The 23,887-nt window shown below is 39.2% G+C and overlaps 1 protein-coding gene across 4 annotated transcripts in view; it reads left to right on the forward strand.

Annotated features, from left to right (window-relative positions):
* The window catches only part of MYO16 (myosin XVI), a 597,681-nt gene that overhangs the window by 103,454 nt on the left and 470,340 nt on the right, over positions 1-23,887 (forward strand). The window contains exon 1 of one of the 4 annotated variants that reach the window (XM_070579271.1): positions 14,772-15,221. The exons of the other annotated variants lie outside the window; for them this stretch is intronic. Coding sequence (XP_070435372.1) covers positions 15,194-15,221 — 28 coding nt within the window. The 5' untranslated portion in view covers positions 14,772-15,193. Of the gene's footprint in view, positions 1-14,771; positions 15,222-23,887 lie in introns of those variants that run through there. 4 annotated transcript variants of the gene reach the window in all.

A 23,887-nucleotide genomic window follows, 5' to 3' on the forward strand; every position in this document is an offset into this window, starting at 1 on the left:
ACCTTCTTACCTTCTTCACTTTTTCCTCCCTATAGGTCTGTTCTATGTGCATCTTCCTTTTTCCTCTCCTTTCCCTCCATATGTATGTAGTATGTAGGGTTGAGTTAATCAGAGGAGGCTGGGAGGTGAAAAAGGCAGTAAAGAATGTGCCAGACAGAAGGAGAAGTATGTGCTAAGGGATGAGGGTTCCTCGTATGCTCAAGAATCTGAAAAAAAATGGCTTGACCACTGAGCAGGAGGTGGTATTGCTGGTGATTAAGAGTATGGTGGACACTGTGGCCCCAACGTCTTGGGGAGTGAGTCAGTCATGTGCCTTCAGGGCTGTGTGATATTGGACATCTTGCTTAGTCTTTGGGCCTCAGTTTCCTCATCTGTTAAAAAGAAAAGATAATAGTACCTACTGCATAGATCTTTTAGGAGGATTAAATGCGTTGATACCTATAAAGTGATTAGAATAGTGCCTGGCACCTAGTAAGCACTTTTAATTGTTTGCTATATAAAATCAAGCCTTAAGAAAAATTTGAAGTAACTTTCTAAAACTCTTCACTTAGAAGCTCATTCATAATTTACTTATTTTTTACAACTAATCTGAATGTTTATTCTGGAAGTGCTAAAGGGAATGACTCTATATGTATTTCTTTTTCTTTTTGAATAGCTGCGTTTTAAGACTGTTCTGATATTTAAGATTGAAGCCACACTGAAGATGAGAGGAAAGAGTGACGAAACATACTAGGGGGATTAGTTCAAGTGACTTTTGTCTGGCATCCCAGCCTTCTTCCCATGCCACTTCTATGGATGGAACTTCTGGAGTTTGGGCTTCTATAGAAAAGATATTTCTAGAATTGGTGACATGAGATAAATGAAAGAAATAGCACATTAGATGAGGTAAGTTCACCTTTATGAGGACACTGGGGAAAGGGCTGGATGGAAGATCTGAAGAGAGAGGCTTACAAAGAAGACACAGAAATACAGGGAGGACATTTTGACAAGGTTGTAGAGGAACTTATATTTTGGTTGGAGAAGGACGTGCCCTCTGCTCTCCTGTTTTACCACTGCCTTTGCTCTGGCCACCAGCCCCTCTCCTTGGAGTCCCTCCACAGCTTCCAACAAGATCCCCACCTTATCATCTCCTGCTTCAATCACTTTCTGCAGTCAGAGTTACATTCATAAATTGCAAGTCTAATCATCTCCATCTCTGGAGCTCCACTCTCCCCTGTCTTTTTATGATTCATGAGAAGGAATAGAACCACCCTCCCCACCCACCCCGCAACCTGACCTCTGATGACTTCTCTAGTCTCACTCTCACCTGGCCATTCCGTGTACCTCTCCTTTAGCCATACCAAACTTTTTTTATCTGAGCATGTCATGAACATCCCTGTGACATCCCCTGTGCCAGCATTGTTTAACCTGCTTTCTTCCCGTTCTTGCTCAGGTATCTGCTTAGGCACTGCTTCTTCAGAAACATGCCCCAAACTCTCAAGCTTTGGTTGTCTGCCCCATAATACTGTATGTTCATGATACAGTGCATTCATGATCCCATGCATAATCTTTCAATAATTCCTATTTTCTGATATATAATCTTGGTAAACTTCAAAGGGCAATACCTAGGTCTGATTTGAAATTGTCGTATGTGTGGTACACAACAAATATTTCCAGGGTTGATGGAATTCTGTGAAGTTAGTTGTGTATTTAGTGCCTGGCCCATAGGAAACATGGAGTAAATTTACTGTGGATGGGTTTTACTAGTCATTGATACCCACAAGGCTGTATCAAAGAGTGGTGATACATTCCTGGCAAATCACATAATAAATATTTTCACTAATATAAAGATAGCATTAGGTTAATATCATCAGGGGTGCACAACGTTTCAAAAATAATGGTTGGCAATACACTTGTTGAATACCTAGTCTGAACACCAACCTTGTGCAGTAGGTATTATTGTCTCCATTTTTCATCTGAGGAACTTGAGCTTCAAATGGGTAGTCTGACCTTTAGGGAGTGGCAGAGACAAGATTCATATCGAAGCATATTCACTGATGTGAAAGTAAAGAGGAGTCATCCACTGGAGGAGCCTTGGTGATGGAAAGAACATGACATCTTTCCAGGGTTTCATTAGCCTCATGCAATGTGGGCAGAACTTACCTGTATTTATTACTTCATTCTGAGAAGTACCTCCAATCATTCATAGGAGTGTTGGGGGCAGCGGTGGAGGATTTAGAGAGAGAGAGAGGAAGAGAGAGAGTGAGGGACAGAGAGAGAGAGGAGGGGAGAGAAGAGGAGGGGAAGGGAGGAGAGGGAAATTCTGACAAAAAATATGAGGTTATGGATCATGGATCAGAAAACAGACTGTTTTCTATTCACAGAGCATTCTAGCACTGATTTCCTGAGCCCCAGCTCCCACAGAACAATGCAGTGAAAGCCTGATATTACCCTGTATGTTCAGTGGGTTCTGACACAGGAGAGGAACCACAGAATTAGAAAACTCTAAGCTTTTATAGGCTTTTGGCACATCTTCCCACATGCTCAGAGAAAGAGAGAAGGAGAGAGAGAGAGAGGGAGAGAGAGAGAGAATGTAAACAAAACTTCTCCAAAGAGGAGAGGAGAAACTCTCCAGCTTCAGCACCCTGAAATATGAGAAAATAAGCCTGGGGAGATAATTCTCCAAATCTCCCCAGAGCTGTACACTATCTCTGGCTTCTGAGGCATGTTTTTACGCAATCGTCCTTAAGCCAAGGTTGCCAATGCTCTTTGTCCCAACAGCCTAGACTGCTTAGACATGAGAAAATAGTTATGGAGAACTGTCTCCCAACAATGAGTGCTATTGCAACTTATCCAAAAAGTTTTAGCCTTTAAGTTTGGGAAATAATTGAATACCATTTGTGGATTTGGACATTTTGCTGTACATTTCCTTTTCAATATCACTTAAAAATACTGTTAAATTTTGGGGACCTCTCTAGAGAGCACACTTTATCCTTCCTAGTCCAAAGTGACATTTGCAACCAGGGAATTCGTTTAGAGGAAGGACGTCATCAGTATGTAAACTTCCCCCGTGCATCTTCCCCTGCTCCGTTTCGAAGGAGCCTCAGTAGGGAATATGACAAAGGCAAATAAACTAAGTCTGCTTGTACGCGCATGCTCGCGTGAAGTACTTATCTTCCACTCTGTCTCTCTCTTCTTCTCCTTCTCTCAAGTGTAGTGAATTATGTTTTGCAAGTGTTCAATAATCCTGCATTTAACAAAATATCCCTCCAGACATTATGTGTTGTACCCTGGAAGATGCTTTAAAGCAATTCTAGTTCTCAGGTTCCTCATTTGATGACCCTTGAATGTTGCCTGATATTTTAGACTTTATAGGAAATAAGAGAAAGTCGAAGGTCTACACCTCAAATAGCTAATTATCTAAGTAGGAAGAGGCCTCCTATATGATACAATTAAAGAAAAGTGCAAAGCATTGTATTATCACATCTGGATTGACTGTACAAGAAAAGCGAAGAGAGGGTTCTATTAAGGCTGGGACTAATTTAGGGAAAAAGAAATCGAGAAGAGTTTGTAGGTTAAATCGGCTCGAGGTGAATTTCAAAGAATGCATAAAAACTGAATAAGTAACTTAATGTGTATGTAGATAAGTGCAGAGGTGGTTAAATTGTCGATAAGGACACGATTCAGCTAAAGAGACATATATAGTTTTTTTTTTTGTGTTTGATTGTTCTGTTTATTTAATCCCACTTGATCTGGAACCATTTTTTTCCGTGATACTAAATTCTTTTTTTTATTTAGGTTATGATAGTTAACAACCTTGTGAAATTACAGTTGTACATCATTATTAGTCATGTTGTAGGCACACCACTGCACCCCTAGTGCCCTCCCCCCACCTCCCCTTTGCCCTGGTAACCACCGATCAGTTCTCTTTGTCATATGTTAACTACCACCTATGAGTGGTGTCATACAGAGTTCGTCTTTCTCTGTCTGGCTTATTTCACTCAACATAATACCCTCAAGGTCTATCCATGTTGTTGTGAATGGGACAACTTTGTCCTTTTTTATGGCTGAGTAGTATTCCATTGTATATATATACCACATCTTCTTTATCCAATCATCAGTTGCTGGGCACTTAGGTTGGTTCCATGACTTGGCTATTGTGAATAATGCTGCGATGAACATAGGGGTGCATGGGACTTTTGGAATTGCTGATTTCAGGTTCTTAGGATAGATACCCAGTAGTGGTATGACTGGAGCATAAGATATTTCTATTCTTAACTTTTTGAGGAATCTCCATACTGTTTTCCATAGTGGCTGCACCAGTTTGCATTCCCACCAACAGTGTATGAGGGTTCCTTTTTCTCCACGGCCTCTCCAACATTTGTCACTCTTGGTTTTGGATATTTTTGCCCTTCTAACAGGTGTAAGGTGATATCTTAGTGTAGTTTTGATTTGCATTTCCCTGATGATTAGTGATGATGAGCATCTTTTCATGTGTCTGTTGGCCATCCATATATCTTCTTTGGAGAAATGTCTGTTCATGTCCCCTGCCCATTTTGTAATTGGGTTGTTTGATTTTTTGTTGTTGAGTTGTGTGAGTTATTTGTATATTATGGAGATTAACCCTTTGTCGGATAAATAACTTGCAAATATTTTTTCCCAATTAGTGGGCTCTTTTTTTGTTTCAATCCTGTTTTCCCTTGCCTTGAAGAAGCGCTTTAGTCTGATGAAGTCCCATTTGTTTATTCTTTCTATTGTTTCCCTAATGTGAGGGGTTATGGTGTCAGAAAAGATTCTTTTGAAGCTGATGTCAAAGAGTGTACTGCCTATATTCTCTTCTAGAAGACTTATTGTTTCAGGCCTAATCTTTAGGTCTTTGATCCATTTTGAGTTTATTTTAGTAAATGGTGAAAAAGAATGGTTGACTTTCATTCTTTTACATGTGGCTGTCCAGTTTTCCCAGCACCATTTGTTGAAGAGACTTTCTTTCTTCCATTGTAGGCCCTCAGCTCCTTTGTCAAAGATTAGCTGTCCATAGATATGTGGTTTTATTTCTGGGCTTTCAATTCTGTTCCATTGATCTGTGCATCTGTTTTTGTACCAGTACCATGCTGTTTTGATTACTGTGGGTTTGTAGTATGTTTTGAAGTCAGGGATTGTGATGCCTCCAGCTTTGTTCTTCTTTCTCAGGATTGCTTTAGCAATTTGGGGTCTTTTGTTGCTCCATATGAATTTTAGGATTCTTTGTTCAATTTCTGTAAAGAATGACATTGGAATTCTGATTGGGATAGCGTTGAATCTGTAGATTGCTTTAGATACTATGGACATTTTAACTATGTTTATTCTTCCAATCCATGTGCATGGAATGTCTTTCCATCTCTTTATGTCGTCGTCGATTTCTTTCAAAAAAGTCTTGTAGTTTTCATTGTATATTTCTTTCACTTCCTTGGTTAAATTTATCCCAAGGTATTTTATTCTTTTTGTTGCGATCGTGAATAGGATTGAGTTCTTGAGATCTTTTTCTGTTAGTTCATTGTTAGCATATAGAAATGCTACTATTTTATGTATGTTGATTTTATACCCTGCAACTTTGCTGCAGTTGTTGATTATTTCTAATAGTTCTTCTATGGATTCTTTGGGGTTTTCTATATATAAGATCATGTCGTCTGCAAACAGTGAGAGTTTTACTTCTTCGTTGCCTATTTGGATTCCTTTTATTTCTTTTTCCTACCAAATTGCTCTGGCCAAAACCTCCAGTACTATGTTGAATAAGAGTGATGAAAGTGGGCACCCTTGTCTTGTTCCTGTTCTGAGAGGGATGGGTTTCAGTTTTTGTCCGTTGAGTATGATGTTGGCTGTGGGTTTGTCATATATGGCCTTTATTATGTTGAGGTACTTTCCTTCTATACCTATTTTATTGAGGGTTTTTATCATAAATGGATGTTGGATCTTGTTGAATGCTTTCTCTGCATCTATTGAGATGATCATGTGGTTTTTGTTTCTCATTTTGTTAATGTAGTGAATCACGTTGATTGACTTGCGGATTTTGAACCATCCTTGTGTCCCTGGTGTAAATCCCACTTGATCATGGTGTATAATCTTTTTGATGTATTGCTGTATTCGGTTTGCCAAAATTTTGTTGAGGATTTTTGCATCTATGTTCATCAGTGATATTGGCCTGTAGTTTTCCTTCTTTGTGTTGTCCTTGTCAGGTTTGGGGATCAGGGTGATGTTGGCTTCATAGAATGTGTTAGGGAGTGCTCCATCTTCCTCTATTTTCTGGAATAGTTTGAGAAGGATAGGTATTAAATCTTCTTTGAATGTTTGGTAGAATTCTCCAGAGAAGCCCTCTGGTCCTGGACTCTTATTTTGGGGGAGGTTTTTGATTACTGTTTCTATTTCTTTACTTGTGATTGGTCTATTCAGATTCTCTATTTCTTCCTGATTCAGTTTGGGGAGGTTTTATGAGTCTAGGAATTTATCCATTTCTTCCAGGTTGTTCGATTTGTTGGCATATAGTTTTTCATAGTATTCTCTTATGATCCTTTGTATTTCTTTGTTATCTGTTGTGGTTTCTCCTCCCTGGTTTCTAATTTTATTTACTTGAGACTTCTCTCTTTTTTTTTAGTGAGTCTGGCTAAGGGTTTGTCGATTTTGTTAATTTTTTCGAAGAACCAACTCTTTGTTTCATTGATCCTTTCTACTTTCTTTTTGGTTTCAATATCATTTATTTCTGCTGTAATTTTCATTATTTCCCTCCTTCTACTGACTTTGGGCTTTGTTTGTTCTTCTTTTTCTAGTTCCGTTAGGTGTTGTTTGAGGTTGTTTATGTAAGATTTTTCTTGCTTTTTGAGGTGAGCCTGTATTGCAATGAATTTCCCTCTTAGGACTGCCTTTCCTGCATCCCAAATAATTTGGTATGGTGTGTTTTCATTTTCTTTAGTCTCCAGATAATATTTGATTTCATCTTTAATTTCTGCAATAATGCATTGTTTGTTCAGAAGCGTGTTGTTTAGTCTCCACATTTTTTGCCCTTTCCCAGCTTTATTCTTGTAATTGATTTCTAGTTTCATAGCATTATGATCAGAAAAGATGCTTGATATTATTTCAATCCTCTTGAACTTATTGATGCTTGCTTTGTTTCCCAAGATATGGTCTATCCTTGAGAATGTTCCATGCGCACTTGAGAAGAATGTGTAACCTGCTGTTTTTGGATGAAGTGTCCTATATATATCTATTAGGTCCATCTGATCTAATTTTTCATTTAATTCTATAATTTCCTTGTTGATTTTCTGTCTGGATGATCTGTCCATTGGTGTTAATGGGGTGTTGAGGTCCCCTACTATTATTGTATTGCTGTTGATGTCTCCTTTTAGTTTTGTTAATAGTTTCTTTACGAATTTTGGTGCTCCTGTGTTAGGTGCATATATAGTTATAAGTGTTATGTCATTTTGGTGGAGCGTCCCTTTTATCATTATATACTGCCCCTCTTTGTCTTTCTTTATCTGTTTTGCTTTGAGGTCTACTTTGTCTGATATAAGTATGGCAACACCTGCTTTCTTTTGTTCATTGTTAGCTTGGAGTATTGTCTTCCATCCCTTCACTTTGAGTCTGTGTTTGTCTTTGGGGCTGAGGTGTGTTTCCTGGAGGCAGCATATTGTTGGATCTTGTTGTTTGATCCATCCTGCCACTCTGTGCCTTTTGATTGAAGAGTTCAGTCCATTCACATTTAGAGTGATTATTGAAACATGGGGGCTTACTGTTGCCATTTTATCACTTGTTTTCCAGTTCTTTTGCATTTTGTCCTGATGGAGAGTTGTTACTTTGTGTTATTATCCTTCTGCTTACCTGCTTTGTTCTGGATTTTGTAACCCCTTTCCTTTTTTTGATTTTTCAGGAATGAGGTTCTTCCTGAGCATTTTTTGAAGAGGAGGTTTTGTGGTGATGAACTCCCTTAACTTTTGTTTATCTGGGAAAGTTTTTATTTCTCCATCATATTTGAAGGATATTTTCACTGGGTAGAGTATTCTTGGCTGCAGGTATTTATCCTTCAGAGTTTTGAATATTTCATTCCAATCTCTTCTAGCCTGTAAGGTATCTCCTGAGAAATCTGCTGATAGCCTTATGGGGTTTCCTTTGTAAGTTATTTTCTTCTGCCTGGCTGCCCTTAGTATTTTCTCTTTGTCATTGACTTTTGCTAGTTTCACTACTATATGCCTTGGGGTTGGTCTTCTTGCATTAATAAAGTTTGGAGATCTATTGGTTTCTGTCACATGAAGTTCCATCTCTCTTCCCAAGTTTGGAGAGTTCTAAGCTATTATTTCTTTGAACAGGCCTTCTGCCCCCTTCTCCTTCTCTTCTACCTCTGGTATACCTATAATCCTTATGTTGCATCTCCTAATTGAGTCAGATAATTCTCAGAGAGTTTCTTCATTTCTTTTTAGTCTTAGTTCTCTCTCCTCCTCTTTCTGCAGCATTTCTATATTCCTATCCTCCAAATTGCTAATTCTGTCCTCCATACTATCGACCCTACTGTTCGGAGAGTCCAGATTTTTCTAAATCTCCTCCATTGTGTTCTTTATCTCCAGTATTTCTAATTGATTCTTCTTTATAATATCAAGCTCTTTTGTGACATAGCGCCTGAACTCATTGAGTTGTCTATCTGAATTCTCTTTTAACTCATTGAGTTTTTTAATAATGGCAGTTTTGAAATAATTGTCATTTAGGTTATAGATTTCATTGTCTTTGGGATTGTTTTCTGGGTGCTTATCATTTTCCTTCTGTTCTGGAGATTTAATATATTTTTTCATAATGCTTTATGGCGTGGATTTGTGCCTCTGCATAGAGATAGAGTTTAGTTGCTGCTTCCACTTGTTGCGACTGGTGTGTGTGTAGGGGGGGGAGCAGGTGTTTAGACTGCACCAACCAGGAACCCTGTCAGCTGTTACTGACTGGACCTGGACCCCTCCTCGTAGTCACAGTGGTCCTGTGGGGTCCCTTGTCAGTTGTGGGGGCAATCACAAGGGGGCCTCAGGCTGCTGGTGCCTACTTTTGCAGCCCACTTAGACGTACTCCCTTCTTGGGGTCTGCAGCGGTGTTGTGGGCTTTCCCAGCAGCCAGGAGCAGGATCACCTATAATCGTCACTTTGTCCCTAACAGAGCCCACAAGATCACACTTGTCCACTATACGTCCCAGCAGAGCTATGGGTATCTTCTGCAGTCCGTTGTTAGCTCACCTAGTTGTGCTACTTTTGCCCCAGGGCCTTCCTGCCTTGTGATTGCTGGTTGGGACCTCTCCTCTAGTGCTGTGCAGAGGCTTTCACTGAGGCTGCTGTAGGAACCTGGAGTTACCCCCTGGGCCACGTAGCTGTTTCACTGGAGCTCCACTCTGCCCCACACCACTCTCACGGGATCTCTGGGAGCCCCTTGCCTCGTCTTGGACACGGCCAGAGTCTGTGGGCCTGGCGGTGGCTGGCAAGCTGCTGCCTTTTTGGAAATTCTGCTCTAGTGAGCTTCCTGGTGTTCCGAATTCTGGGCGGGGCCTCCCTGCTAATGGTGAGCAGAGGCTTTCCCTGCTGGGAGGGGTGCAGGATCCTGGAGCCTCCCCCTGGGCCGCAGAGCCGGGCGCTGGAGCTCCACCCATTCCCCAAGCACATCCATGGGAATTCCGGGTGCCCCCTGCACTGACCCATGCAAGCCAGAGACCGTGGGCCCAGCAGCAGCTGGCGGGCTGGTGCCGTGCTGGGGAATCCGCTCGCCGGGATCTTCCCTTTGTTCTTGTTTCTGGGCGGGGCCTCCCTGCTAATGGTGAACAGAGGCTTTCCCTGCCAGGCGGGTGCGGGACCCTGGAGCCTCCCACGGGCCACAGAGCTGGGCGCTGGAGCTCCAACCCTGTCCCCAAGCACAAGAGACATATTTTTTTAGAGGAATGTATATTAATTGGGAAAGTATGAAAGAGAGGCTCCAAATTTAATAGCCTCAAAATTCCTTTCATCCTTTTCAGGAAAATTGAGACTATCTTTTGCCATTGAAATACTTCAGGTATTGCCTTGTAGGTGGTAGTTGTGGAGAGATCTGCCCAACTGTTTGAGCGTTTCTCAACCGTTGGTTAGACCATCTCTAAGCTCCATACTTACCCTCATCATTAATGAAAGTTCATCCGTTGCCCTATCCTGGTAGGGACAGAAAGCTGTTTACTCCCTCAGATGGATTGAAGAACAAGGCAGAGAATACTTATTTATTTGCACACATGCACCCGTGTTACACATGTGCACACAAACCTAGGTGCAGTCTTACAGACATAAACTAGCACTGTCCATTTCTTATTTACAGTTAAGTATGCCAACTCTTAAGGTCAAACTTTGGTGAGGCGAAACAATATCTGAAAATGGGAAAGTCAGCCTAGATAGTTGTAACATGTACGCTGGAGATATTTCAAAGTGGTTGTTAACATTCAAGTGAATAAATTTGCAAGTGTTTTACAAATTTCCTTTCCTAGACACCTAATTTAATTGATACTTATTAGAATTCAAAGCATTTTATTTTGATTAGGGAGAAAAAAATCACAAAAGGAATGTGGGTAACCAGATGCTCTTATGGAGCAAATAGACTATCCCATGTGACCTGTGTATGTGTATATATATATGTATATATATATATATATATATTCCATATTAATGCACATATATACATATGTTATTGTATTCCTCTATATTGATTACACAAAGAGTAATTTTTGGAGCAATTTTAAAATTTCATTTGTTTTTTACCTTACATCGCTGTTCTATGAAAATATTAGTCTAAATGCTAATGAGTATTTTCCAGCCCTTACATTACATATTCACATCTAGGCACTAAAGCAGTGCTCTGCTGGGTTAGTATCCTCACTGCTCTGCCAATACAGAGAGTGTGGTCCACGTTAACCCCTGCTTTCCTTCCAGCCATGCAGATCTACACTGTAAATTCCCTCCTCTGTACACCCCACAATTGCCTACATCTAAGTTAAATGTCCACTTTTTCTGGTAGGAGACTTGTGAGCTGTGTGAAGGTGAAGTGTCTGGAATCTGATAGCCAGTGGCTTAATAGACTGGCTGAAATCAAGATGGACCCTAACAGCTAGCAAGCTGTGGAAAGGGACACAGTCAGAGAGGCAGGGAGCTGATCAACCAGGTAAGGCAGGCTTGATCCTGGTCACAAGGCGCCTGGGGATGACCAGTGAGACTGATTTTCTAGCAAGAACTGAGTGTATTTGTGCCTTTTTCTTCTTGTCAACTCATTTCTTTCCTTCTTTGCAGAAGGAAAAGGACCCTGTAAGCCTTGTAGGGCCCTAAATTATTAAACCAGAATATCAGGAGAGATCTTGACTCCATGCACCCAGAAGCTTTCGTGATACTATAAATTTAACTCCAAGCTATTTCATGAGGGATGATCAGGGTCGCTAAGCTTGTGTGTGATTTGCTTCATCAAAATCTAATATTTATAAGCCCCAATCTATTCCCAGAGCAGAGGCAAAGATGTCTCATCACAGAGCTTGAATTTGCATTACAAACAATTTGTGCACGTGATTTATGGACTCATTGGAATTTTTACTGTAACCTACTATGTATGTGCACCCTACCTAAACTAGTGGTGTTTGTAAACTTTAGTTTTAATTCCATCAGTTAATAAAATTTGAAAACATGCAGAACAATTAGATTTAAGAATTATCTATGAAAAGACTGGCATAACAGTGCCTTCCAAGCAGGAGTCTAAATGTAGTAGTATATCACCTGTGAGCTTTCACTATAAAAAGTATTTTGAAGCTGTGTGTCACACATATCCCATTTTTAAAGATGTTTAATAATAAGCAAATGTATAATTTTTAAATGTTTGTCTATCACTAGAATCATTCCAGTTTCATATTTCTTTTTTTTTTTTTTGGCTGGGAAATAATTCAGCCTCACTTGAAAAAAATCTGGTGTATAATGATGCTAACATTTAAAAGGAAGGAAATCATGGTTTTTTTTTCATCAGAAGTAGTGTGAATAGTGAGCAGCTGTTTGGTGTATAAAAGAGAAAAAGGAATTTCTTTATTATTTGAAATTGCTTCTGAAATATTGTGTGTGACATTCAGTGAGAACAATTGTCCATTTTAATAATTCTGTAATATAATAAAATACTTGTACTTTATTCATGTGTAAGTTTTGTAGCAATGAGAAACAACTCATTCTTTCAAATGCATGATTTAATTTTGTACTTAATGATCATATTCTGAAAACTATATAAATTACTAACGATGTATACAATCCAATCTAGTTCTTTACTTGCTACTATGATTACCAACTGTGATATTATATTTAATATATTGGATTAAAAGAACCCTGCAATGATCAATGGGATGTCCTAACACCGATTTGAGTTTCTTAGGGATGGACAGAGATCAAGACATTTTCATCAATTTTAAGTTACCATTATTTTTTCTATTTTATTAAGGGAGTGAAGTTAATAGAGCCAAATTATCTTTGCTTGGTATTAATGCCTGCATTAGAAACAAATTTTTGTTTGATAATGATGAAAAATGTAAAGAAGCATTTCTATGGAAATAAACATAGTTCTACCAATGTTTTGAGCAGGAGTATGTGGTTTCCAGAGACAAAAGGTAGAGGACCTCTTAATCTGGGGGAATTGTATGTATATACAGTCCATGCATATGAAACAGATTCTAAGTATTTTAATAAAGCTAGAGTCAATTCCTCAGGATAGCCTCCTTTATGTCCTTAAAGTGGACTGGATATTACTCCCATATGATGTTTTAGAAGTCTGCATTTCCTGTGTTGTAATTTCTAGGGCACTACATTGTGCTAGCTCGATTAATCATATTCCACCAGACTACAAGCTCCTCGAGGGCAGGGATGGAGTCATCTTTCCAGGGTATCTCTAGTAGCAAAACATAAGGACTTGCCAAATATTTATGGAATAAATGGTAAATGAATAATAAACACATTTGGTGATAAGCTCCTGGTGTATGAGGTGAGATGCTAATTTTCATAAGGGACTTTGGTCAGAGTTCTTACAAGAGGATGGTTTAAGTGATTTAATAACAGATTTTAGGGTTCAAATCAATCATATTTTCAACAACATATTTTCTTTACCAAGCGCACACAATGCTTCTGTGAGTCTCATACATAATTTTTTCCTTTTAAAGAGTAAGTGGTGTCATAGAACTCAGTTGTCTTAAGATGTTTGTTGAGTATGTATTATGTGGAAGCACGCAATTTGCAGGAAACTAAGAAATTCAAGTATTTAAGGAACGTGTGTAGACAGCACACCATTGTGTTAGGAAGAAGGGGTAGGGATATGTAGAGAGAGCACCTTCTCCAAAGAGATGCTGACAACGTTCACATACAGTCATAATTGCTGTGTGCGTATATGCCGTCTCGTACTGCGGTAGGAGGGTGGAGCCCTGTTCCCTGCTGGAAAACAGAAAAAGTTATCTCCTAACACTTTTATCAGGGAACATTTCAAAACGCACAGGGAAACCTTAGATAATAGACTGCATATGCCGTGTATATAAAGGCTATGTTTTCCACATATTTTTATTCCTAAAAAGCACTTAAAATGGTGACTTGCATAACAATGACTCTCAAGAATTAATTGTGGAATGAATGAATAAATGAGGAATATGCATTACTGATGAAGGCTGAAAATCCTCATTCTAATTCCTGGGAAAACAAGTATGGTGCCCATGTAGTCATTCGATGTAGAGCTAAATACTTTTTCGTCGTTAATGGTAACAGCAACCTTTCATCGAACATCAACAATGTAAACTAAAATTTTAATATGCATTTTCCTAACCTTCAGGACAGGGGTTACTTCCATGTGTAGATGAGGAAACCGAGGCTCTAGGAAGTTAAATAGCTTGTCCAAGTTGACACTCTTGTAAGTGGTAGAATCTGGCTTTGAACTTGGGCCATTCTGATCCAAACCTTGAGCTTGCTCTTGTGTATCACACTACAAAAATGGCTAGAATGATTCCTCTGTGAAAAGTGAAGGCGGGGCCCTTTGTTGCATAGACTTGAGTTTTCTAATATTCATGTTTAATGAAGGCACACCTCTTCCAGTTTTGCTTAGTAAGGGAATCCATGACCTAGGCTTTGCTATAGGAGGATACGCAAGTTTAACATACCGTTCAAATTTGCTTTTCCAAAGCCCTCAAAATCTGCAACACAAATTCCAGCCTATGTCAACTCATTTTCTGAGAAGATCATCATAAAAAGTATCAATTTGTGGAAAAATATTAATTTGCATTTTTAAGTGACTTAAATATGCCCTTTTTCTTTGGCTAACATGGCTATGGCATTATGAGCATGAAGTTTATTTTTAGCGCAGTAACCCTTGAAGACCATATATTTCTTTCCTTCTGATCCCAATTCGGTCAGACTTCCTTCACCCTGTTGTACAGTGAAATTCACTGCAGGCTGCAGAGGTAGCAGAATCCTAAATTTGTAAAGCTATATACAAAGCAAAAGCTTTTGGTGGATAATTTAAGTTTTACATTCTGCGTAGACAACCGAAAAGATGCGTTGTGAAATATAATGTAATTTCTTCATTACTAGAGGCAGATCAAAAGACCTCTGATTCTAAGAGGTGGTTATTTCAAGATCCTGCTGTCAATTTCTTGTTCACACACAGCAACTGGTGGCAACTAAAAATAATCAGCTCTGCCACCAGCTAAGAATCTGGTCACATTTGGCTCATGGACAATGTGCACAAGTAAGATTTAGGATCCTTCCTCAGTCGCTTCCCTCCAGCCCACTCATCAGCTAGTTTGCTGCCGTTTGAAAGCTATTGAAAAGCCATTAACAGGCAGGACCCGGAGCGCCGCACTGCAGCACACCTCCGTGCCGGCAGAATGTGTCTGCACGTGAGCACCAATTAGAGCGGACTATTCCCGGGATTGTGGCACCAGAAGCCGTGTCAATCAAGGGTGCTACAATAGCACGTGCAGCAGTGGTAGCTTCAGACCCACGGAGAGCTTATCTTAACTCCAGCTGCTGAATGAGAATGAGTTTGAAGCTTTTTGCAGGATCATGGAACAGAGTCTCGGTTCAATAATGCATCCTGAGGTAAACTGTTACCTGAGTAAGGGCTCTAAATAATGCATTTCCTGGGGACAACAGTTGTAGCAGAAGAGAATGCTGGAACCCGTAGCAAGATTTCTGTCTGAGATGGAAAGATGTCTCACTATCATTTTATCAAGTGCTGTAAGTAAGCTTGAAATTTTGCTCATATGGTTGTCTTCTTGAAATGTTATTTTATGCAGATTTCAAAATTAAGGCAGGTCTTCTGGGGTGCCACATCCAGATGAGTGACATAGAATGGTGACTTTGAAAGATGTTTTACATGCTAAATGTATTTCCTCTTAATTTCAGGTTCTGAAATAATTCCATTGTGATCCAAATGCTGATTGTATAGAAATGTTCAAAACTTCAGCTTTTTAAGGAAAAGATGCATACACACAGCAATTAAAAAAAGCCACCCATAAAAAGGAAATGTATAAGGATATTTCTGGGTATCAGTACCTATTAATAAAACATTTGCATCAAAATTTAGTTCATTAATATATGGCTGAGGCCATTTAGTCGATCTTTTGCTATCAAATTTTACTGCTTCAGGCTACATTCAGTGCTCAAGTTGTAAGCTTGATCCTTAGGATTACCCTTGACTGTAAACTTTTGTCCTTGCATCCTTCACCTTGCAGTGCTCAGGGACTTTAGTGACACCAGTGCCAGATGCTCTACACTAATGCATATGCGGTGAAAAATAGTTTATCATTGGCTTTTCTGATGGGTCCATCAAGGGTTTCTTTAACGCCTGAATTATTAGCAGAATTTTCCAAGCTAGATAAAAGCTGCATCTAAACCTTCTCTGGATGGTAATAAAGAACAAGGAGACATATATATAGCAAAAATGGCTTGCTAGATATACATTTTTTTTCTCCTGTGGCACTTCTGAAAACTTCTGTCCATTTATGTCTTTGTCTTAAAGTGACAGATGACATTCATAGAAAATGGTTTCCTCTTAGGATGAGGGTTTTGTTGGCAAAGGACATCACATGTTACATTTGATGGAACACGTTTTTGGATGAATCTTGAGTTTTGCATTAACGGACACTGAAAAAATAATGATAATTAAGAAGGAGAAAATCTTTACCTTTCTCTTGTCTCTGGTGGGGAATGTATAAAGGAATTAAAACTCCGTGATTAATGAAGATAAAAATGCCTTACTCTTCAGCATACCCCAAAGAGACATGCTTTTGGCTTGCAGGACAATTTTAACTCCAAAACCAATTCATTGATCAGCTTGTAAGTTTGAAAAGCAGCTCGTTAATCAATAGAAATGGGGGACATGCAGCATATTTAGGAATTACGAGAATAGTCTTTTGTTTTAACCCCTGAAATCCTGAACTTATTATCCTGGATAAATATGCCTAGGGAGCACTCTTGGCTGGTTTTTATATTGCCCCTCATGTTTTGCTGCACTGGCAGAATGTCAGCATTTCTCCAGTCTGTGCCTCTGCAGAGGAAATTCCTGAAGCCCTCTGCACCATTTCTACAGGGAACCTGGGTGCTCATGAGGCGGAGTGGACACACCTGGGCGGCAGCCATGGAGCAGGCAGAAAAGCACCAAAGGACAGAGTGACATGGACTTGGGAGGTTCAGGGAGCAGTTGGTCACTTAATATAACATGAGGCTGCCCTTCCTTGCCTTACATTACTTTTGTTTCAGCTGAATTATTTGAGTTTAGAATTCCAGAAAATTCAAAGAAGTGATGATGTGTGATCAATGGAGCCATTTGAGATAATTCTTACAATCCAGATGAAATCTAAAATTAATGAATAGCGAAATGTTCCAAATACCTGGAAAAAATGTTCTTGATGAATTTATCAAAGTAATTACCAACTCGTTACCAAAGACCTGACTGTGCTCTAAGCTCTATGTTTGGCAATATCTATAAAATGGAAAAGAAGCATGAATATTGTCAAATGCTAACTCCTCTGGTGGAATGGTACAATATGTTAAAGGAGTTCAGAATTATGTTTCATTGTGTGCCACTTGTCAAGGAACATTTCATAGTCTTGAGCTGGATCTTGAAGGATGAGCAGAATATAGAAGGAAAAGTGAGGGCATTTACAGAATCAGAAGAATTTATTGATAAGGATCATAATCCACAGTTTTATCCTTGTTCTTGGTGCATAAGATGTTCCCATACTGTGTTTCCTTGTCCCTTATATTGGGTGACCTATTGGCAAGGTTAATTGGCCCACGTTCTTCACTTCCATTCCTTCCTCGAGTGAGCTCTTTTTCCTCCACATGCCTGTCTCTTCATTCTGACCCTGGTTTATCACTTCACCACATCCACTTCCAGGCCAGGCAGCCATGCAGGAAGTGGTCAGATTCCAGGGCAGGAGCAAGAGCTTCTGGAAAGATGCAACCACAGAATCATGAGTGATCCTATAAAGGAAGCCTTATAGCAGGATGTTGGGAGATCAATAAGGAATGCTTCCGAAGAACTTTTAATCATCTAGGACAATATCCATTATGTAATGTTAAAACATGTATATACTGAAAGGTCTAAACTCAAATTCCAACAGTAGTTAACTCTGGCTTATGGTATTATAATAACTCGTTATGATTATAACTAATATAATTATAATGTAAGTAATTATATATAAATATAAGTATTTATATGTTAATTAATTGTGAATAATTAAATATATAATGTGTCTATAACTAATTATACTTATGGAATTATGAGTTACTTTTGTAAACTATCCTATATTTTCAAAATTGTGTACGATGGGCGTGTTTTACTTTTACATCAGGATATCAAAACTTTAAGACAGTGTAAGAGAGAATATTCAGAGAAAGAAAGGGCTCAGACCCAGATCACCACCCACATTCCTTTCTGACTCTGTGGAAACTGGCCTAATTCTGCATGTTCCACGTATGTTATATAGAAATGTTAAAAACTAGAGTATAAAAAATTATTGTGGAAGCAAGATGTAGCAGGAAAGTTTAGGAATGCCACAACAAAAAGTGCCGATGCTTCCTGTATCTCTGGCCAAGAAGTACCTTGGATGGGTCTTTGGTGAAATTCTGTCTCTGAGTTGTGCCTGGTGAGCGTGACATGTGAGCTTGGTGAGATGCCTCTGCAGAGGTGCAAGCAGAAATGAGAACTGGAACCCATGGGAGTCACGGGCTCACAGTTTTAGTGCCACATGAAACCTTGGAACTATACTTCTCATTTACTCTCGACAAACTGGAGCAGAAGCTTGAGGGCTGCCCTATTCAGTTCCCTCATGTGCCTTGAGAATCAAAGCGTTGCCACACCTATGCCTGGCCTATATGTCCCCTAGTTCAAATCTTACCTAAATGTATGGGCAGCACTGTTTGCAGTGGGAGGAAGGTTAAAGTTATTTAAAATGAGTATTCTCAAGAACTGCTAACTAAGGATGAATTATACCAGAAAGGCTGCTATTTTGCATATTAAACAAATTTTACAATACTGACAACACTTTCTTTTTTTCTTGTCACTCATTCTCATAAATGCTACTTCCACTAAAATGCCTTCCCTGATCTTTTGCCGAATGTACCTGATGTTGACTTTTTTAAAACCTCCACTGCAGGGGCCACCCCATGGTGTAGTTGTTATGTGGGTGGCTCCACTTCAGTGCCCCAGCTTCCAAGTTTCAGATCCTGGGTGTGGACCTATGCACTGCTCATCAAGCCATACTGTGGTGGCGTCCCATATGCAAAATGGAGGAAGATTGCCACAGATGTTAGCTCAGCGACAATCTTCCTTAAGCAAAGAGAGGAGGCTTGGCAACAGATATTAGGGCCAGGGCCAATAGCTCGGGGTCAATATTCCTCTCCAAAAAAAACAAAAACAAAGAAAAAACCTACACTGCAACAGTTCTACCACCTCATTGAAACAGCACATGTTGGTCCAATGATTGCCTCCCTCTCCCTTAGCCCCACTTTTTGCCCAGTCCAGATGCGTGGTCCATCATTGAAGCCATTCCACTCCATGTCCTTATCTCCCAGTGTTGCACACAAGTGACAAACGCCAACCCAGGTTGAACCCAGTGTTCCAACTTGTCTGGCCTTATGCCAAAGCAAAGTTGGAGGATCATTGAAGGAGGATGTAAGAGCAAAAGCAGACTATTTTCGTTTTAATTTCAGACAGGCAATATTCTCCCACGCTGTTACATGTCTTCCCAGTAGGCATGATGATTACTCGTACCCAGGGACCCCTTAAATCTCACACCCTAAGAAAATAGAAACCGTCAGATGTAACTCCTGCATCTTCCCACCGTTAAGTCTATGAAGGTGCTGGCATGTGTATTCCTCTTTGCCCTCTCTGTTCTGTAATTGTGAATTGTTCTTCCACGTATCCAAAGCCAATGTGCTCTGGACTCCATCCCCTCTTGTCTCCTTCCTTCGGTTATCCCCTTCTCTCCTGCACCATCTATCCCTTCTCCACTGCACCATTTCCATCATGGACTAATAGACCCATTCAGACAATCAAACAGTCCCCTTGACCTCATGTTCCTTTGTGGCCACCACCCCATTTCTTTGTTTTCACAGTCACACCTTGGAAAAATTGCCTGTACACATGATCTCTGAGCCTCCTCTCCTTTTTTACTTTTCAAATTGCTCCATTCACCACTCCACTGAATCGACTTTAGTTAAACCACCTTCACGTGGCAAAATCCAATGGGCGCTGGTCCTTCCTCATGTTAGTTAATTTCTCACGACTTCTACCTCTTCTTTCACAATTCTTGGGATTTTTCACCTATTTTGCTGGTGACTTTTCCTCTACCTCATCCCCAGCTTTCTCTCCTTCTCAGAGCTTGGTGCTGACACTTTGCAGAATCCCTGGTTGACCTCATCCATTCCTGTAGCTTTAAACATCATCTATATTTTCCCAAATATGTGCCATTAACTTAGATTTTTTTTTTTCTTTTTGCAGAGAAAGGTTTGCCGTCAGCTAACATCTGTTGCCAATCTTTTTTCTGCTTCCCCAAAACCCCAGTACATAGTTGTTTATCCCAGTTGTAAGTCATTCTAGTTCTTCTATGTGAGATGCCACCACACCATGTCTACTGACAGATGAGTGGTGTGGTTCAGCGACTGGCGAGTGCCGAATTTAACCACTAGGCCATCATGGCTGTCTCTCAGATGTCCTTTTTTCTCCTTTAATAACAAGGATATCTTTTCTGGACAATAAATATATATCTAAGTATTCTTTTTTGATAACTAAGTGATAGTCCATAGCATTTATTAAACCATTTACTTATAAACTCTTCCCTTTTTGATAGGCATTAACACATTATATTTTAGTATTTTGGCTTGTATTATTAGAGTACTGATTAACCAAAGCAGTATTGCTGAATCAAATGGCATGTGCAGTTTTAAGTGTTGTAGAAACTGCCAGATTTCTTTCCAGCTGTTGCACTTTAGATTCCTGCCGCTAGCACAGAATGCGTATCCCAGCATCTTTGCCAGCCTGGGATGCTCTCTGTCTTCAAGTGTATTCAGCTCCATGGTTGAAATACAGTTTCTCACAAGGCTCTAATTTTATTTTACTCACAATTAAGGAGTTTTCCCCATTTTTTGGTAGCCCTATTTCTTTATATCTGTTCTCATTTTTGTATTGAATTGCTTATCTTTTTTCTTACCAATTTTATGTAATCTTTCATATTAGGAAATATTAATGTTTCTCTGTATATGTGCTGAAGATAGCTTTCCTATTTTTTCTTTCGTCTTTGTTTTGGGTGTGTGTTGGCATCTAATTTTCCAATAATTGCATAGAAATGCTATCTTTTCTTTTGTGGATTTTGTTTTCATTTATTGTTTTGGGTTGTCTATTATTCCTCAAGCTAAATGATTAGTCCTCAACATCTTAATCTAAGCTTTTATTTTTACATTTTAAATTCTAACCCTTGTAAAATTAGGGTGGGTGCATGATGTGAGATGAAAGTAACTTTTCCCCCTTCTATTTCTACATGTACCACATCCACCAAATTGATAGTCCGTTTTGGCAACATTTTAAATTCTAAAAAGTGCTTGCACCTATTTCTGGTTTCTGTTAAGTTGCACTGATCTATTTGTCTTGTTCATGGCCATATTGCTTTAGTTACTGTGGCTTTACAGTAACTTTAATAGATGATAAAGTGAGTCCCTTCCGATTATCTTTTTTCATACTTTTCTTAGATATTCTCAAATAATTATGTTTGTATTTAGTACTAAAACTGTTCAAGTAATCTTAAATGACAAAAAAAAAATCCCAATCAAGTTTTTAAGAAAAAAATTTACCCAGCAATTTAAATTTAATAATATGTTATACTAAGATCCATTGATCAATAATATCTATGATTCTACAACATAAATTAATTTCGATACATAGCACAAGTATTTCAAACTGATATTTATCTTTATAACAGTATACTTATACGAATAAGAATTATAAGAATATTTTAATATTTTATCAACTATTTTATTGAATATTATTAAAATAAAAGAAAAACTAAGTAAAGCTCTCATACTAGTGATAAATCCAGGACTCATAAGCCTAACACAATTAAGAAAAAGATAGAAATCATTAAATGGGCTGCTAAAGATAAATCTTTAATGTCAGTTATCTATATCATATCTAAATCCAAATCTAATCTATACCTCTCTCTTTCTCTATGTACCTATATATCTCTATTTTCTATCTATCCATGTATCATCTATCTTTTATATCTGTATCTATCATTCCTGTGTCATCAGTTCTAAAGTGAATAAACAGACTTGAAGAATATACATAAAATGATAAAATTATTATAGTATATGTCATTACATCTGTAGGACTCCACACCCATGTCTTTACTTGGCATCTGTTATTACAATGTGTTACCTTCTCTTTCTGTAGCTTGTTTGATGAATGAAAGGGTGATCTTTATGCTTTCAATGGTGGGCTCACTTTAGGGACCTAACCATTCCATGGTAACTTAACTGAGCTGGATGCTTTAGGTTGATTTCATTCTCTTCTGTTATTTCCTTGAAACATAAAACTCTCTTTTTTGTTTCCCATTTATCTCAAAATATTTGCCCAGTTTGATTCAGTGACCATCTCTAACTTAAGTCTCCCCCTGTTTGCTTTTCTGCAAAAGTGTCCTTGTAACTCTGACTCATTCTGCCCTTCTCGGTTCCTTGCTTGGTCTTTCCACTGACACTGTTGTTTTCAACCCTCACGTCAGACATTATGCTATGCACTCAATTTATATTTATAAATAGATTTCTTTTCAGCAAGAAATTCACAATCTAGAGGGGAGATTGGAAAGTGAATAAACACTTTCGAGACATTTCTGTAAGTCAGTCTCATGAGAGAAGACAGAGAAAGGCACCAGTTCTACCGGGGGGAAGGTGTGCGAGGATCGGGGCCAAACTTCTCGGCTGAGTGAGAAGGCATTTAAAGATGATGAGGCATTTACTGATGACTAGCAGGGGAGGGGCCTGGGGCGAGGAGGGGCCCTGTATAAAACAGGGCATTGTGAGTGCGTGGTCCATTCAAAAGACAAAGAAAAGGAGTTGCATGTGGTGCAGAAAGGAGAGCAATGTGCAATATTTGGACATGTGTGATGAGTTTTTCTGTTATTCATCATGCGAGGGCGTCCACTGAGTGATGTTCAAGAGTGAGGGATATGATCGTATTTGTGTTTTTGACTGTCCCTCTGGCAGCCATGTAGAGGAAGGGTTAAAGGAGAGATTGGAAAGGGGAGCAGACAATCCAATAGCCTAGATGACAGCTTAAATCAGGATCATGGCAATGGGGATCATGAGGTGTCATCTGGTATAAGAGGTATTTAGTATAAGATAGAATTAATAGAACTTACTGTTTTATTAGTGGAAAATTCTGTGCTTTGCTTTCTTTTTTATATATATGTCCTATTTATGTTAATTATTTCATCTTCAGCATCTTTGTGGATGGATTCCAGGAAAATATACCTGGTCCTGCTTTTGTCTGGATCTCTAGGTACACAAGATCAAACCCCAACAGACCACTATACCCTATCAGCACTTCAAACTCAGAACGTCCACACTGAATCTATGTTCTTCGTTCCTAAACTTGAATGTCCAGATCATGAAGGGCCTGTATGCTGTGTAATCATGTTTACACTTTTCCTGAGAGAGACTGGAATCCATAAAGATCCTTTAAGTGTAAGAGTGGATGGCAAAGATTTGCGTTAGTAAGATCAAGTATGGAGAACAAGAGGAGGGGAGTGGCAGTGGAGTGTGGAAGCCAGCTGGCTGACTCTTGTGACAATCCACACCTGGGTGGAGGGGAGTCCCTATGAGTGAGTGACCTGAGAATGGAGAAAAGTGTATGAATTTGAAGAAAGTTGAGTACCAGGAACCTTAGGCCTTAGGACCGATTTCGTAGTTGTGGAGGATGAAAGAAAGGGAATTTTCAACACTGGCCCTTAGATTTTTGTTTGAGACAACTGTGTGTGTGGCTTCTGATGTGAACCAAAGGAGGAAGGACAGGCTTGGATATGTGAAGTTCCAGGACATCCAAGGAGAGCTGCCCAGTGTGTACTTGTACATACAGATCTGAAGCGCAGGCAAGAGATCTCTATTTAAGATAGACATTGGTCATCAGCATATTGATTTCATTTAAGCTGTGATATGGGAGGAAATAGCCAGCAAGGAAATAGATGGCTCAGGTCAGAAACTTCTGAAAAGCAGACAGAGGAAGAGGAGTTCATAAAGGTATTAAGAGATCTTCAGTCAAGAACATAAGCATCACAGTGTTAGGAGGCAGGGTCTGCTACACAACCTGGCGCAATGTGACAAGATGAGGGTACACGTTTGAGGAGGAT

The sequence above is a fragment of the Equus przewalskii genome, chromosome 16 (genome assembly GCF_037783145.1).
Source record: "Equus przewalskii isolate Varuska chromosome 16, EquPr2, whole genome shotgun sequence".
NCBI lineage: Eukaryota > Metazoa > Chordata > Mammalia > Perissodactyla > Equidae > Equus > Equus przewalskii.